The sequence below is a fragment of the Dendronephthya gigantea genome, unplaced genomic scaffold (genome assembly GCF_004324835.1).
Source record: "Dendronephthya gigantea isolate DGI-Jeju-01 unplaced genomic scaffold, DenGig_1.0 000016F, whole genome shotgun sequence".
NCBI lineage: Eukaryota > Metazoa > Cnidaria > Anthozoa > Malacalcyonacea > Nephtheidae > Dendronephthya > Dendronephthya gigantea.
Window position 1 is genome coordinate 1,099,149 of NW_021163026.1, and position 13,045 is coordinate 1,112,193.

At 38.4% G+C, this 13,045-nt stretch overlaps 1 protein-coding gene across 1 annotated transcript; it reads left to right on the forward strand.

Moving 5' to 3' along the window:
• Positions 1 to 5,932: 5,932 nt before the first annotated feature.
• On the forward strand, positions 5,933 to 8,444 carry LOC114520392 (beta-1 adrenergic receptor-like). The gene is made up of 2 exons (XM_028540640.1): positions 5,933 to 6,068; positions 6,523 to 8,444. Exon 2 carries the CDS (start codon positions 7,432 to 7,434, stop codon positions 8,416 to 8,418), a length of 987 nt encoding a protein of 328 aa, XP_028396441.1. The 5' UTR covers positions 5,933 to 6,068; positions 6,523 to 7,431; the 3' UTR covers positions 8,419 to 8,444.
• The last annotated feature ends 4,601 nt before the right edge of the window (positions 8,445 to 13,045 follow it).

Here is a 13,045-nt window from a genome sequence, read left to right on the forward strand (position 1 = left end):
GTGCCCATGACTCTCCCCATTTAGTATACCATCGAGAGGAAAGGCCTACAAAGGCCTGATTTCAAATCTCGCTGTCGGCGACTGTAATGACTAATGTTTCGTATTTTTATTTTGTATCGAAGAATTTTGCTCAAACACGGTAACCATTCAGCAATCTCATGCGATTTATTTGAACAGTGCTATGTACAATAAGTACAAATAAACTAATTGTAAAGTCTAAGAGTTCATTACGACCAATAGGGTACAGCCTGGTAGTATAACCGGCATCAATTATTTTATGATTTGTAAAGAATCATAGTGTGAAATTCACTTTTTACTACCAAAGTTCTGACCTGATTCAGTCCGAAAACCAGTCTTTCCATACATAAAGATTAAAACACTATAGTATATATAAAGATTATATATACAGTCTTTCCATACGCAAATTAAAACACTATAGTATATATAAAGATTATGACAGATGCATATATATGGTAAAGATTTTCTCGACAACATGCCTGGCTCCTGCTTGCAAAATTTGGAATTTTTTTTTCAAGTAAATTCGACGTTCCTAGAAGCCAACCTTTTCAAATGCCTCTCGTGATATAGGTTAAACAATTGCCGAAAATCTATCGGAGACCTTCGCCAAAAATATATCAAGTTTTTGTCACGGGGACGCCAACTTTCCCGAGGAAAGAATTAGGCCCTTCTAGCTCGGAGCGCCGAGAAGTTGTATCGTATGTTTCAGACATTTGCTTAGAGCTATACTCCATGAGAAAGTGCATGATTTACTTGGATATTCAATTGCGTGGGGCGGCTTGATTTCAGCAGGTGATTTAGCATACGTATTCAGCGTGTTTACAATCGGACAGCTTGTATTTGGCGGTTTCCCTGTTCTTAATTAAACGTCCAGTTTGCGGGTGTGATGTTATCGCTGGATCGATTTATTGACGGAACCTATATTTTGAACATTGTGATAACGGGAATAGTCTGTGATATTCTGGAAAACACGAAAACAAACTACGAGATATCGTATCGTTTCGTTTGGAAACTCCTTTCCGTTATAATCGTGGTCCTCACTCTTGTTTAAACGATTTTTATCGCGCACAAAGTATCGGTATAGGAATAATCTAGAAAGTTTTCAAAGATTTAACGTGAATTTTTTGTTCACGTTTTCTAAATATCTGGTATAAAAGCTTACGTTTCATTTCGACATAGCGTTAGTATTCGCCGACTTCTAATCACTGTCGGTAATCCGCTGTCAAAAGTTATTTCAGAAACACAACTGAGCGACATGACATGCCGAATGATCCTCCTAAATTGACTACAAGGAGCGCTGTGACATTTCTCTTGCATGTCTGCCATTCCAGTAATCAGTTTCTTTTGTTTATAACTTTTTGACGAAATTACTATGTATGAACATGTGTTAAAAGTTCCTCTCAACTTAGTGCAACTAAATTTCGATCTGATCGTCCTCCCTCTCGTTCTACGCCCTCTCTCCTCTCGAAACGAGGGTGTACCTGCAACATACGTTTTCCCTCCTAACCCCCTCAGGCAGTAATCCTATGCACCTTTCCCACAAAATGTACCATACAAAAATATGGCCCTCGGGGCATAGTGTTATTAAGTGAGTGTTACACTATTATTTAAACGCCACAATGTAAGTAGGTAATTCCAGTTCCACGGGTTATGGAAGACACTTCATGTTATTATTCAAGCAGGCTATCTCGCACCCGGAGCGAACTTAAACCTAGCCCCAGTCTCTTCGCGCAAGCATAAAATGCGTTGGCTTGAAGTATGCAAAGAGTGCTTTTGAGATCAATCGAATCCTTCATCACGAATGGAGGCAACATAAAATGCTGAAGAAGAAGTGACCAACCAAAGTGTCGCGAGGATGGATAGAAACATTACGCGCGTGTGTTACACGTGCCCTCAGTAGAAAGGTATTGGTCCAGTTGTATCCAGTTCAGTTCCAAGCCAAATGAACTGCGTTTTTCTTTATCTGATTGTTTCACTTCCCATGAATGACATGAAATTATCACACGACAAGAGGAATTCTAACATTGATCTATCAAAATGGTTTGGGAAGTATGTGAAAAATGATGATTAGTTTTAGGTAATAGGGCGCTAGATATGTTAATGAGATTGCTCGAATACGTTTTAATTGCATAATTACACTATCGCGCATGGTATCCAAAAAAAAACTATTTCAAACTGTTCGTGATTTTTTAATCTATGCTGACAGGTTGTTGGGTAATCAAAACGTATGTTAATCAGCCTGTTTAGATAGTCGTTCATTTCACAACACCTGCATATCCCTAACATATATCACTTTTTTTAAGTCGACGCGAAATCTTGCAATCTTAAAAACGAGTTAACTCCATGACGTGTTGCCTGATGGCATAATAATTAAAAAGCCATTTTCTGATCGTCCGTGCTGAATAAATCTGTTACCTATATCTGCAAGAGAAACTCCAGATGAAATAGAATTTAAAGACAGATGCTTGTTTTTTAACCGTTTCTGTTGATTTTAAGATAAGCCCAAAAGACTACTAGTTCATTCTAGTATCGTCAAAGATGATATATATTGTTGTTTTTTTTCAACTCTTGTTTTTGAAATGATTCGGTGTGTTGTGTTACGATAGCTGATAAACGGATAGCCTGAAATAAATAGGCCTCCGTATCTCGGGTCCTTATAAATTATATTTCTTTTGCCTTTTGAAATGCAAAATGTCGTGTTGATAAAGGTATAACTAAGATAACTTTGGAATGGTTTATCAGACTTCAGTCTGGTCTCGGAAGAAAACAGCTATATTCAGTAATTTTAAGACGATTGTCAAACCTTTCTGGAACGGATTCAAGTCTGAAATGTTTAAAATGATATATAGTTCATTTTTGTAGTTACAATGCTTTTTTTAAACTGGCTGCGACGGTTGCTGGATAAAGATAACATACAGATAAGCCAGGAATGAATAAATCTCAGACTGACATATTAAAAGATGTTTATTACAACTTTTTTTTTCTTTTTTGCATTTAGAATGCTTGTTTTAACACGCTATATTTTGACGGTTGATAATTATGACTAAGATAAGGCAGAAATAGATGAATTTCTGTCTATAGAATCATTGTGTACGATAGATATATTATCAATTTTGTTTTTTAAATGCTTGGCACTTGAGCTGTGCTTGTTTGATTGTTTTGAAGTAAATCTCTTCACGTAAACGTCTCTTTTCAATTTTCAATTTCGTTTGTAATTCGTTAAGGTATACCAAATATGAATGGTCAATAAACACCGGCAGTTTATTGAAAAATAAACGCAGTTTATTGAAACTGCATGGTTAGTTGTGCTGGTCTATTCACCGTTGATTAAGTTACGTGCTGTGGAATGATTTCTGAATCTGGGAATCGTAAAATCATAATGAATTCATATTTTTTATAAGTGCTAATTGAATCCAGATCTTGGGTTTCGTTGCGACCTAAGTATACTTGATTTACCGAGGACAGAGGATTGAGATTTGTCCAAGTAGCTTTAAATTATATATATATATAGTATCATTAGTATATGGTAGGCGTGTTTCCCTTTTGTAAACTGTGCTGGTATTTTTTTGTCTTAAACATGATCTCCGAGTAAATCGCTCTCCTGTGTGGATAGCCCCAACAAAAAGTCCAAACCCTTGGGCCATTTTAGTTCAAATTAAATATGTGACATGCATGTTTACACAACACAGAAATAATAAATCTAATATCTTCACATTAAAATTCAAGTTACATTTCCTGACGTTTCCAGTTTTAATTAATTTTTCAGACAGAAAAATTTGAGAGTGATTTTGGGAATATATATTTGTCAAACTTTCAAAGGCATTGCCCAAAGTTATGAACTCAATCATTCTCTTAATACTTGGAGTTTTTGCAATTACATATCATCCGACTGCAATTCAATGCCGACGTGGATCGTGTACATGGTCTTGATGTTCGTTCTGATATTGACCAAAAAAAGCTTCGCAAATGCAACAGCCACCACGAAGAGGGAGGAAGACGCGATTCCATTTCCATGCGAAGAGGCTATTTTAAAAATCAAATTTGCGGCTTTTGGACACATGCGCGGGATTTTCCGATTCCAATCTCGAAGACACGCCCAGCAGGAAATTAACGGTGTGAATCATCTGGCCTTTTTTAAGATTGAATCATTTTTTCAGCGTTTGAATAGTCTCAAGCAGCCCCATTACAAGACATTTATTTATCGCGTAGAATGACCCTGCGGTCATTTGATTAACAATGTTGACTACGAAAGGAAGCCCGCTGCTACTTACTATATAGGGCGATGAAAAACATTGCCTCTGACGTTTCCCGAGACAAAACAAGTTTTCCAGGAAATCTATAAGCTCGCGGCTATCCATGGGAGATTGTTGTTCGCTAGCCCGGGTCGAAATCATGTTCGTAGCACCAGGTCGCCGTTGTTTATAGAGATCCTAATTACATTTTGGATAGTTAAATCATATAGTTATAACCGCAAAATAGTCGACTCTGATTAGTAAATTCTGGCATTTAACGTCAGTTAAGAGTAAACTCGTGTTGATGAACCTTTTCATATAGAAAAAGCGCACTTTGTGTTTCTCGCGCGCGCCATAGCTGGGTCATTTGTAGTATAAAACTTTGGGTCGGTTGAATCGCATTCAACTCAAAGATGAACTATTTTTATTGGCCAATCCTGTCACTATTAACGATTTTGATTGACCAATCCTGTCACTATTAACGATTTTGACTGACCAATCCTGTCACTATTGAGAGGATAAGATTAACAGCCTTTTTTTTACAAACAGCCACTGCAGCAACTCTTTGGCAAAGTCTTTTGTGTGTCTCAACCAAAATATCCAATATATATTGGATGTTCTGTCTGTATACATTCAATTCTCGTATAAGTACTATCCGGCATACAAGCGCTACGGCTGCAACCACAATTTTCTATTTACGATATCGATCACATCATTTATCAAAGTTGTACGACATGTTTCAGCTATATAAACGACATCCTCGCAAATACTGGAGCAACAAAATTGTCGATCGAAACAACAACATAAATTGTTTTGGCGCATGTTAAATTTAGGAACATTATTTTGACTTGCGGACAACATCAGCAGACTTTGCAATTAACATGCATTGAAATAAATAGTTTCTGGCAGGGCACGACAATTGCGGTCTTGAATTAACCCCGTCCTAAAATAACTTCGCCGTAGTAAGTCAGTTTCTCTGTCATGTTGTTCTGGACCCTGTTATTTCGTAAATAACATGACGTATCGAGGTGGGGGAGCGCAAACGGAAGGGTGATTTTGAGACGCCTCACGACTTCAAAGAATCTCGACTCAAAATGAAATGAGAGCAGAATTATGATGGGATCATTGCTTTTCTGGCCCATATCCGCATACTTTAGTTTCAAGATCCATTTTGTTCGGTACAGAAGCATTCAATTTTCAATATAGAGAAATGTTTTGATTAAGACTAAGAGAAAATAATTTGCAAATTTCCACATAAAACACCCATTTATTTACCATTAAATTAAGAGCAGCCTTTTCCCAGACAGCTTAAATACTGTCGCGACGTGTGTTAAAAGAGCTCTTTATTTTATCAGAACGAACCAAATCTCCTCTTAAAATCAAATATATAGTAATCTCAAGGCTATTATCGATTACAACGGGCTGTTCGATATAAACACTCACAGCTGTTTATTTTTTGCCGATTTATTAAACATCAGTTCCCCGGCGCGATCAAATAATTTCTTCGTGGCACAAAAGCCGATAAAGAAGACGGGGAAGATAAAATGACGAATACCTCGCTAATATATTCGCATGCTGCTGTGATGTACAAAAACAGCGCAGTTTTGCGCGAGGATTAATTAGTCTCCGAGCCATTGCGAGAGCGACATCCCGTATCAGGCACGGCTAAACTTGGACGAAGCTAGACCGTCAACTTTTTCTGGCATTCCTTAAAGAGTTTGGTGCGAAACTTTGTTGTGTTTTCAACCGTTTTTTGTACAAAGCTCGAGTTAACACCAATAAAAGCGCAGACAAAATTTTCAACTTTATTGAAACGAGGTGGGAATTCTAAATTCGTAAAGCGATATTTTTGTGCACAAAACTTTCAGTAAAACATCTTCAAAAGAAAAAAAGCTGTCTTTGAGATTTTTCACCAAAGGGGTCATGACGACTTGCACTGCGAATTTTCAAAACGTTTTGAATATTTTCAGGCATTGACAGATAAAATAATTCGACAGTGATTCGCGCTAGAAAGATAGCGCAAACAGGCTAATTTGTGCTGCACGATTTCATCAACGTGATTGATTTTTTTTTCAAACTTCGATGCATTTGAAATCGTAATTGCGTATACGTTTCGACATATTTTTGAAATAAACATTGGCTAACTGACTCGCTGCGTCGGCGGACCATTGCAAATTGTCTTAATTAAACGCTTAAAACTTGCTCCTTTGCGCTGCCTTACTCGTGTAGAGCGTGAATTCCATTAAAATGTGCTAATCGGTTATAATTATAGGTGGTGGGAGAATATCTTTTCGGTGTTCTTGAATTAAACATTGACGAATTCGTGCAAATTGGGTGCTGATGAAACTTTTGAAATTCCGACCCTATGCGCTTCCATAACAGTACAGGTCTCAAACGCAATTGAAATCGTGTGTATTTGCTGAGAACTCAAGCCGCATTTGAAGCGATTTTCGTTGGCTTACTGTGGAAGTGGATATTAAGTTTGAAGATACTGGTCGTTCAACACAGCACAGATTGTGTCAGTCGAACTCTCGAGCACCTAGACTTCCGTATCTCTTCATCGTAAGTGGATCAAGTGCCTACTTTTAACATCGTGTGAAACTCTTCAGAGAAGGCGTGGAGCAGATTTCGAGGTGATGAATTTACATTAAATTGTTGTATTCAAAGTCAATCGAAGTCTATTTCAAGCAAAAGGAGTTTTATTCAAACTCTGAGGCAGGAGTTGTGAGACTCCTAAGGTATATATTAAATCGCCAGTGATCTGTACAATTCACAGACGCAGCGTGTTTTTGTTCCCAACTACCGGGCTAAGAAAAAAAACAGCCGAAAACTCATCTCTAACATAGTTGGCACTCGCGTGTTAACCGACTACTCTTATAAGTGGATTAACTCCCAAACGCTAATTGCTTCACCAATCCACAACTGCGCTGCAGCACTACAACGGCTTGTTGCTGCTGTGACAATAACAAGACCGGGAATCGCTGGTTAGCGGCTTAAAAAACACCATCCTTTCTACGTCAGGCAAAGATCTGTGTCGAGTACTCTAATCCTAACCTTACGATCCAACGCCCAAAGACATTTTTTGCAACTTCTGGGCGAAGTATCAGGATTGTGTGTTCAGAACTCTCTATACGAAAGCGCTCAATCCCTCTAGAACTACCTCGACTGCGCTACTGAAAACATGTCTAATTTCACCACACCCGAGAAAAATGCTGTGGACTTTTACTACATTTTCACCGTGCTCATAATCTGCGTCTTCATAGTCGTCGCGTTCGTTGGTAACCTGATTGTGATCGTAGTTTTCTTCTCAACCAAGGAACTTCAAACACAAGTCAACTACTTCCTAGCCTCGTTGGCCTTTGCAGACCTTCTCACGGCTGCATTCCCGATGCCCATGTGGTTGGCGTACAGGATTCGCAATTACAAGCCATTCAGCTTGGCCTTGTTCAAAGTCTGGCGTTGCGCGGACCTGACATTTTGCACTGCGTCGATTTGGAACCTTTGCGCAATCAGTATCGACCGATGTCTCGCAATATCCTGGCCATTTCGACACCGCGCTTTCCTCACGCCATTTCGCATAAAGTGCGCGGTCGCTCTCGTATGGGGATACTCGTGCACAATAACGATCCTCATTACCGACACCGTGGTATGGAAGAAACGCGGTCTCCTGATATCCCTATTGTCCTATTATATCCCCACGGTGATCATAATTGTCGCCTACCTCACCATATACGTGTCGCAGGTGAAATCAAGGTTCGAATTCTCACAGCGGGAAAATATCGATGTGTCCTCGACAAATCGCACGAAGCAAGATATAAGAATGGCCAAGTATATGATTCTGCTCATTGCGTCATTCCTAATCTGTTGGGCTGGCCATTTTATAATGGGTACCATGTACGCGTTCACCGTTCCCAAACTCCACCCGTTCGTCAAGGACTGTCTAAAAGCGATGAGCTACCTTAACTCGGCCATGAACCCATTTCTTTACGGTTACGTCAGCCCAAAGTTTCGCGTAGCGTTCAAGGGAATCTTCCGCCGTCGTCGCCCTAAAAACTCGCGTCACGCGTGGGGTCAAATGAGTCCCGCGCGAGGTGCAATATCGCAAAAAACCTCGACGACGAAACTCGTGGAACGGCCTTCGACAGGATCGCAAGAGAGCGCAGTTTAAACTGAACTGCCGAATTACTAGTTTGATACACCTTTTTCATAATGCGTCAAACGCAGAAAGTCTGATGTTACACGAAGTCTGATTGGCTCGATAGTTATGTGGAGCCAATCAAATTTCGTGTATAATCAGACATTTCGCGTTTTACGTTATTATAAGAAAGGTCTATTAATGGTTAGCTCGTAGTTTTAGCTCGTGGTTGTAATTTGGAATTGGATTTTAGGTGCAATAAAATCTGCCTTCAATGCATGTTAATTAAATTTGTTGTAATAGGTTATGTAAAAACATTTAATTAACATGTATTGAAGAAGGAAGATTTTGTTTTTAAACCAGCATTCAGCGTTTCGCTCGTAATGTGATGGAACATTAAGTTCATCGTGTTGATGTGAAAAAATTAAAACTTTAGGTTAGGTTAGCTTTAGGTTTTGCAACGCCAGTAACAAAGTTTACTCAAGTTTATGGGCCGTTAATGCCTATATATATAAGATTTGGTTTTCAATTTCTGCTTTTATATGAGTTTACTGTTTTAGTATCAACTACACGACATATTTTTGACACTATTTGTCATATTTTTGATAGTGGTGATGTACTGATACGCAGGTTTAATCCCCTTTCAAATTAATGGTCTTTACAGTCTGTTAACATAAATATATGAATATTGGCCTCCCAATTATTAATGCATGCTGGCTAAGCCACTGCGTGGCGTATTAATCCAATTGTACTTCCCACCCGGCACTCGGATAGACATATTTTTGACACAAGGTGGCAATGATGTATCCATGTAAACCTTTATTGCAAGACGCTAGCCTTGAAATCAACCAACCAAGTAGCCTCACAGAAATAGCATGCTAGCCTGCTGAGTCTATACCTGTATACTGATATCTTATAAATATACTCAATATACTTTGTATCTTACTTAACTCTCCGTTTAAGGGTTAAATATACGAGTTTAGCGATCCTTTTGTTGTATATACAGATGATGTGCATGCGTGGCATCGAAAGCAAAGTGGACGCTGCAGTGGATTTCGGGGTGTAATCATGCAGCAATCATTAAGGCCTTGTTTGCATTACACCGGACTTGCATGCAGGTCACGACTTCAAACTATATATCACGACTTTGATAGTATGATTACTTTAACCGCATGATCTACCAAATGAAAAAATCTTGGGGACAGAGATACCGTTTTAATCATATCACTGGCCTGGTATTTGAATAGTATCATTCAGCTGCGCTGTTGAGATATCATCATGAAGGAATATTGTTTCAAACGATTTTAAGCAATGAACTTAACGAGGTGAATTGCATTCGACACGGCCAAAATGCGACGTATAACCTAGGCCTTACACAATGAAGCAACCCTAACCTGAAAAGTTCAGTGGGTGCTTGGCGTTGGACTCAGGGCCTGTTTACATGGAGCGAATTATCCGGGCTAGGCGAGGTGAAAACTGCATACAATGAAAGACTAATCAGTTTAAGCCTTTGATGTGATGCAGTTTTTACCTCGCCTAGCCGGGATAACTCGCTCCATCTAAACATGCCTTTAATTAGCTTGCCAAATAGCTGCCGGAATAAATTAGCAATGCAAGTCTTTGTTTGGATGCTTTTGTTTTTCTGTTTCCTCGATGGCATGCACTAATGGGTAATCTGGCGGCCTATCTTTAAAAGTGATAAACAAAGGATCATGCGAGAAACAATAGATTCCAGAACATTGGCCAATCACAAGCGGCCAGGTGCGAGTCAGTTGAAGCGGTATAGCGAAGTATAAATTGCTGTGTTTCACTGGGCGGTTATATGATGTACTGAAGTCTGCAGGAACGAAGAATCTTTAGGATATTTTGCGAAGAAATTGGAAAATCTGTTAAGAAGAGAAAGAAGTCAAAGATGTCTTCCAAAGAATCCTGTAGTTATACGTACGTTGTGCGTTTAAACCGTCCTCGAATTTTTGCACGAATCTATCGGAATTTATAACGAGAGGAGATTAAGCGACCGGCATACCACACACAGCATGATATTTCGTTTAGTTTAGCTTTATTTCAAATCAGCGTTGGTCGAGTTTAATTGAATAACTCATCTTCATCGTATTTCTTTCTTTAGTTCCGACTTAAAACGAACTGTGGGGCAAAAGTAGCTCGAGAAACTTCAAGCGTTCGACGTTTATGAAAAGGTATATTCAACAAATTATTTGCATTTTGTGATGGATTTTGTTGCTGAATATAAAACTTAGCTTGCTATCATATTAAGACGTCTGTTCATCAGCTGGGGCCGGTTGTTTAAAAGCCGGTTAGCTTAACCTAGGGTTAACTCAAATTTTCACATCAATTTTTTTAATCGCTCGTTTATGAAGTTGAACATGTTTTCTCATAAATATTCTGTGGATCAATAGAAGTCTTATTTTGTACAGTTTTAAATCAAACAGCGGTGCAGAAGCTGAAGCCTATAAACCAAAACAGCGGAGTAAAATTTAACCCACGGCTGGCGCTAACCTATAGCTTTGAACAACCGGCCTCGGGTTTATATTGGCCTAACTAATTGGCTATACACAGTCGCATTATACTCTTAATGAAAACATAGCTGACGGCTCTTCTGTGCACCCACTGAGAATGCTGCTTATAGATTATACTAAGTCTGTTCGGCAATGAACAGAAAGTTTCATCCCTTTGAATTCCCTTGAAGCTGCCATGTGCGAGATAGGTTAAACTGCTTGAACATTATAACATATTAAGTCGCACAGCATGCACTGGTTCTGAATCGAAAAGGCGTAGATTTGTGCTGTTTAAAATTCACTAGGAAAATATACACGGAAATATTTCGCTAGCTAAATTTCTCTACAAGTCGAAATCCAGCCTTAATGTAAAGGTTCAATAAAATCGATTATTAAAACCAGAGGCAGAGTTCTAATTTTTTTAATCACAAACTTTCTTTTCTTTTCAGACCTCGTACAAGCCGTCGTGAGATGATACACTGGAACTTCACTAAATGCACACAAATACAAATCTCTTAAAATAATTTCAGTCTTTTCTAAAACAAAAACTCTTCGTATTATAATGCGTAGGCATATTACACTCTTCTGTTTACCTCGTTCATTTTCAATTTTCGAATTGCATGCAGTTTATTCAACTCCCATCCCTGGGTTACTGGTTGTTACGAGTAACAAGTAAATACAAGTGATTCTGGGGCCCCATCACTTGTATTTTCTGAATGCTCGAACGACGATAGTCCGGCGTAGGCTAAAAATGTCGCTCTCTGAGCACCTAAAATAATGCATGAAATGACATCTTTATAGGGAGATAATATAGTTGTGTGTTATTGTCTACGACGTTTTGGAAATAAAAAAGATGCAAGTATTCATGAAGTTAGATCTTGCTTCTAAAATTTGATGAGCACATGCATGCAGTGCATAATTAAATGAAATTGTTTGCATGAAAAATTGTTGCTTTGTCGTACTTCCGGAAAGTGAATAAGACATTTGTATTTGTGTGCGAGATGTGAATGGCTTTGGAGCGAGAAGACGACGACTCGAACTATACAGGGGTTTTCAATTATTTTATGTGAAATTTTATCGTTTTTTAGTAGTAACATGTTTTAATGAGTTGCATATGCATGTATTCTATTTCAAATTAGGTAGTACGAAGAATCTACAGTCGGATGTCGTTGGATCCACGAGCTGATTTCTGATGACAGAATTGGGTGCATCGGTTGCAGGTAAGCGATTGCATGTGCCAATCCATAAGAATTTTAGTTGAATATAACAACAGGAACTATGGAAGTAATGCATGTTTATAGTGTATATAAGGGATTGCTTTGGGAACGAGTAGGCTACTCTTAATTAATGGTTAAATTTTTGAATGCATTTACTAAAAATGTAAGTGAAATTCATGATTTTTGACAGTAACATCATATTTTTTATATGGACGTTAAAGAAACTACCACTGTATGCTGGGGGATCTCTCTGCAGTTGGATTTCTCCACTGACGGAGTTGGTGCGTCATCAAACGTAAGCATATAAATGTAATACTCCATTACATATATATAATACCAAGGTATTATAGTTGAATATAACATCGAGAACTATGAAAGTAATGCATGGTTGATGCAAGTGCATGTTTACTTTGAGAACCAGTGCTCCTGATGGCCTAATTTGAATGCATTATCGCATGTATGCATGTGACACTTCTTCTTTTTCATGTTTTCAGTGTATGTACGATGAAGGATCCACATGCAGTTGCGTGTTGGAGGATGTGCGTGCAACCGGATTTCCAGTAACGAAGTTGGGTGTACCGTGTACCAGTTGAAAGTAAGCTCATTTAAGTATCATCTTATAGGAATTATTGATGTAACATGATGGAAAAAATTTGCCTAAAAAATATACCATACTCTACGCCTATTTTGGAAAAAAATATTCAGGATCGCTTCGGCATACATTTAAGTTTGCATCCCTTGAAATTTTTAAAACAGAATGAATCATGATCTTTTGTATTAGACCACCTTAAACAATATAACCATGCTTTGGTTATGATGTCAAATATTTTGAAATGTATAACCACGCTGTTTTAATGGTCAAATGCTTGTCCAATGTAAAGTTTCCAGCATGTTTGGTGCTCATATACAAACATTAAACAATATAACCAT

Bases quoted from the DNA above. Each gene is read 5' to 3' on its own strand.
- LOC114520392 (XM_028540640.1), top strand. From the start codon at position 7,432: ATGTCTAATTTCACCACACCCGAGAAAAATGCTGTGGACTTTTACTAC.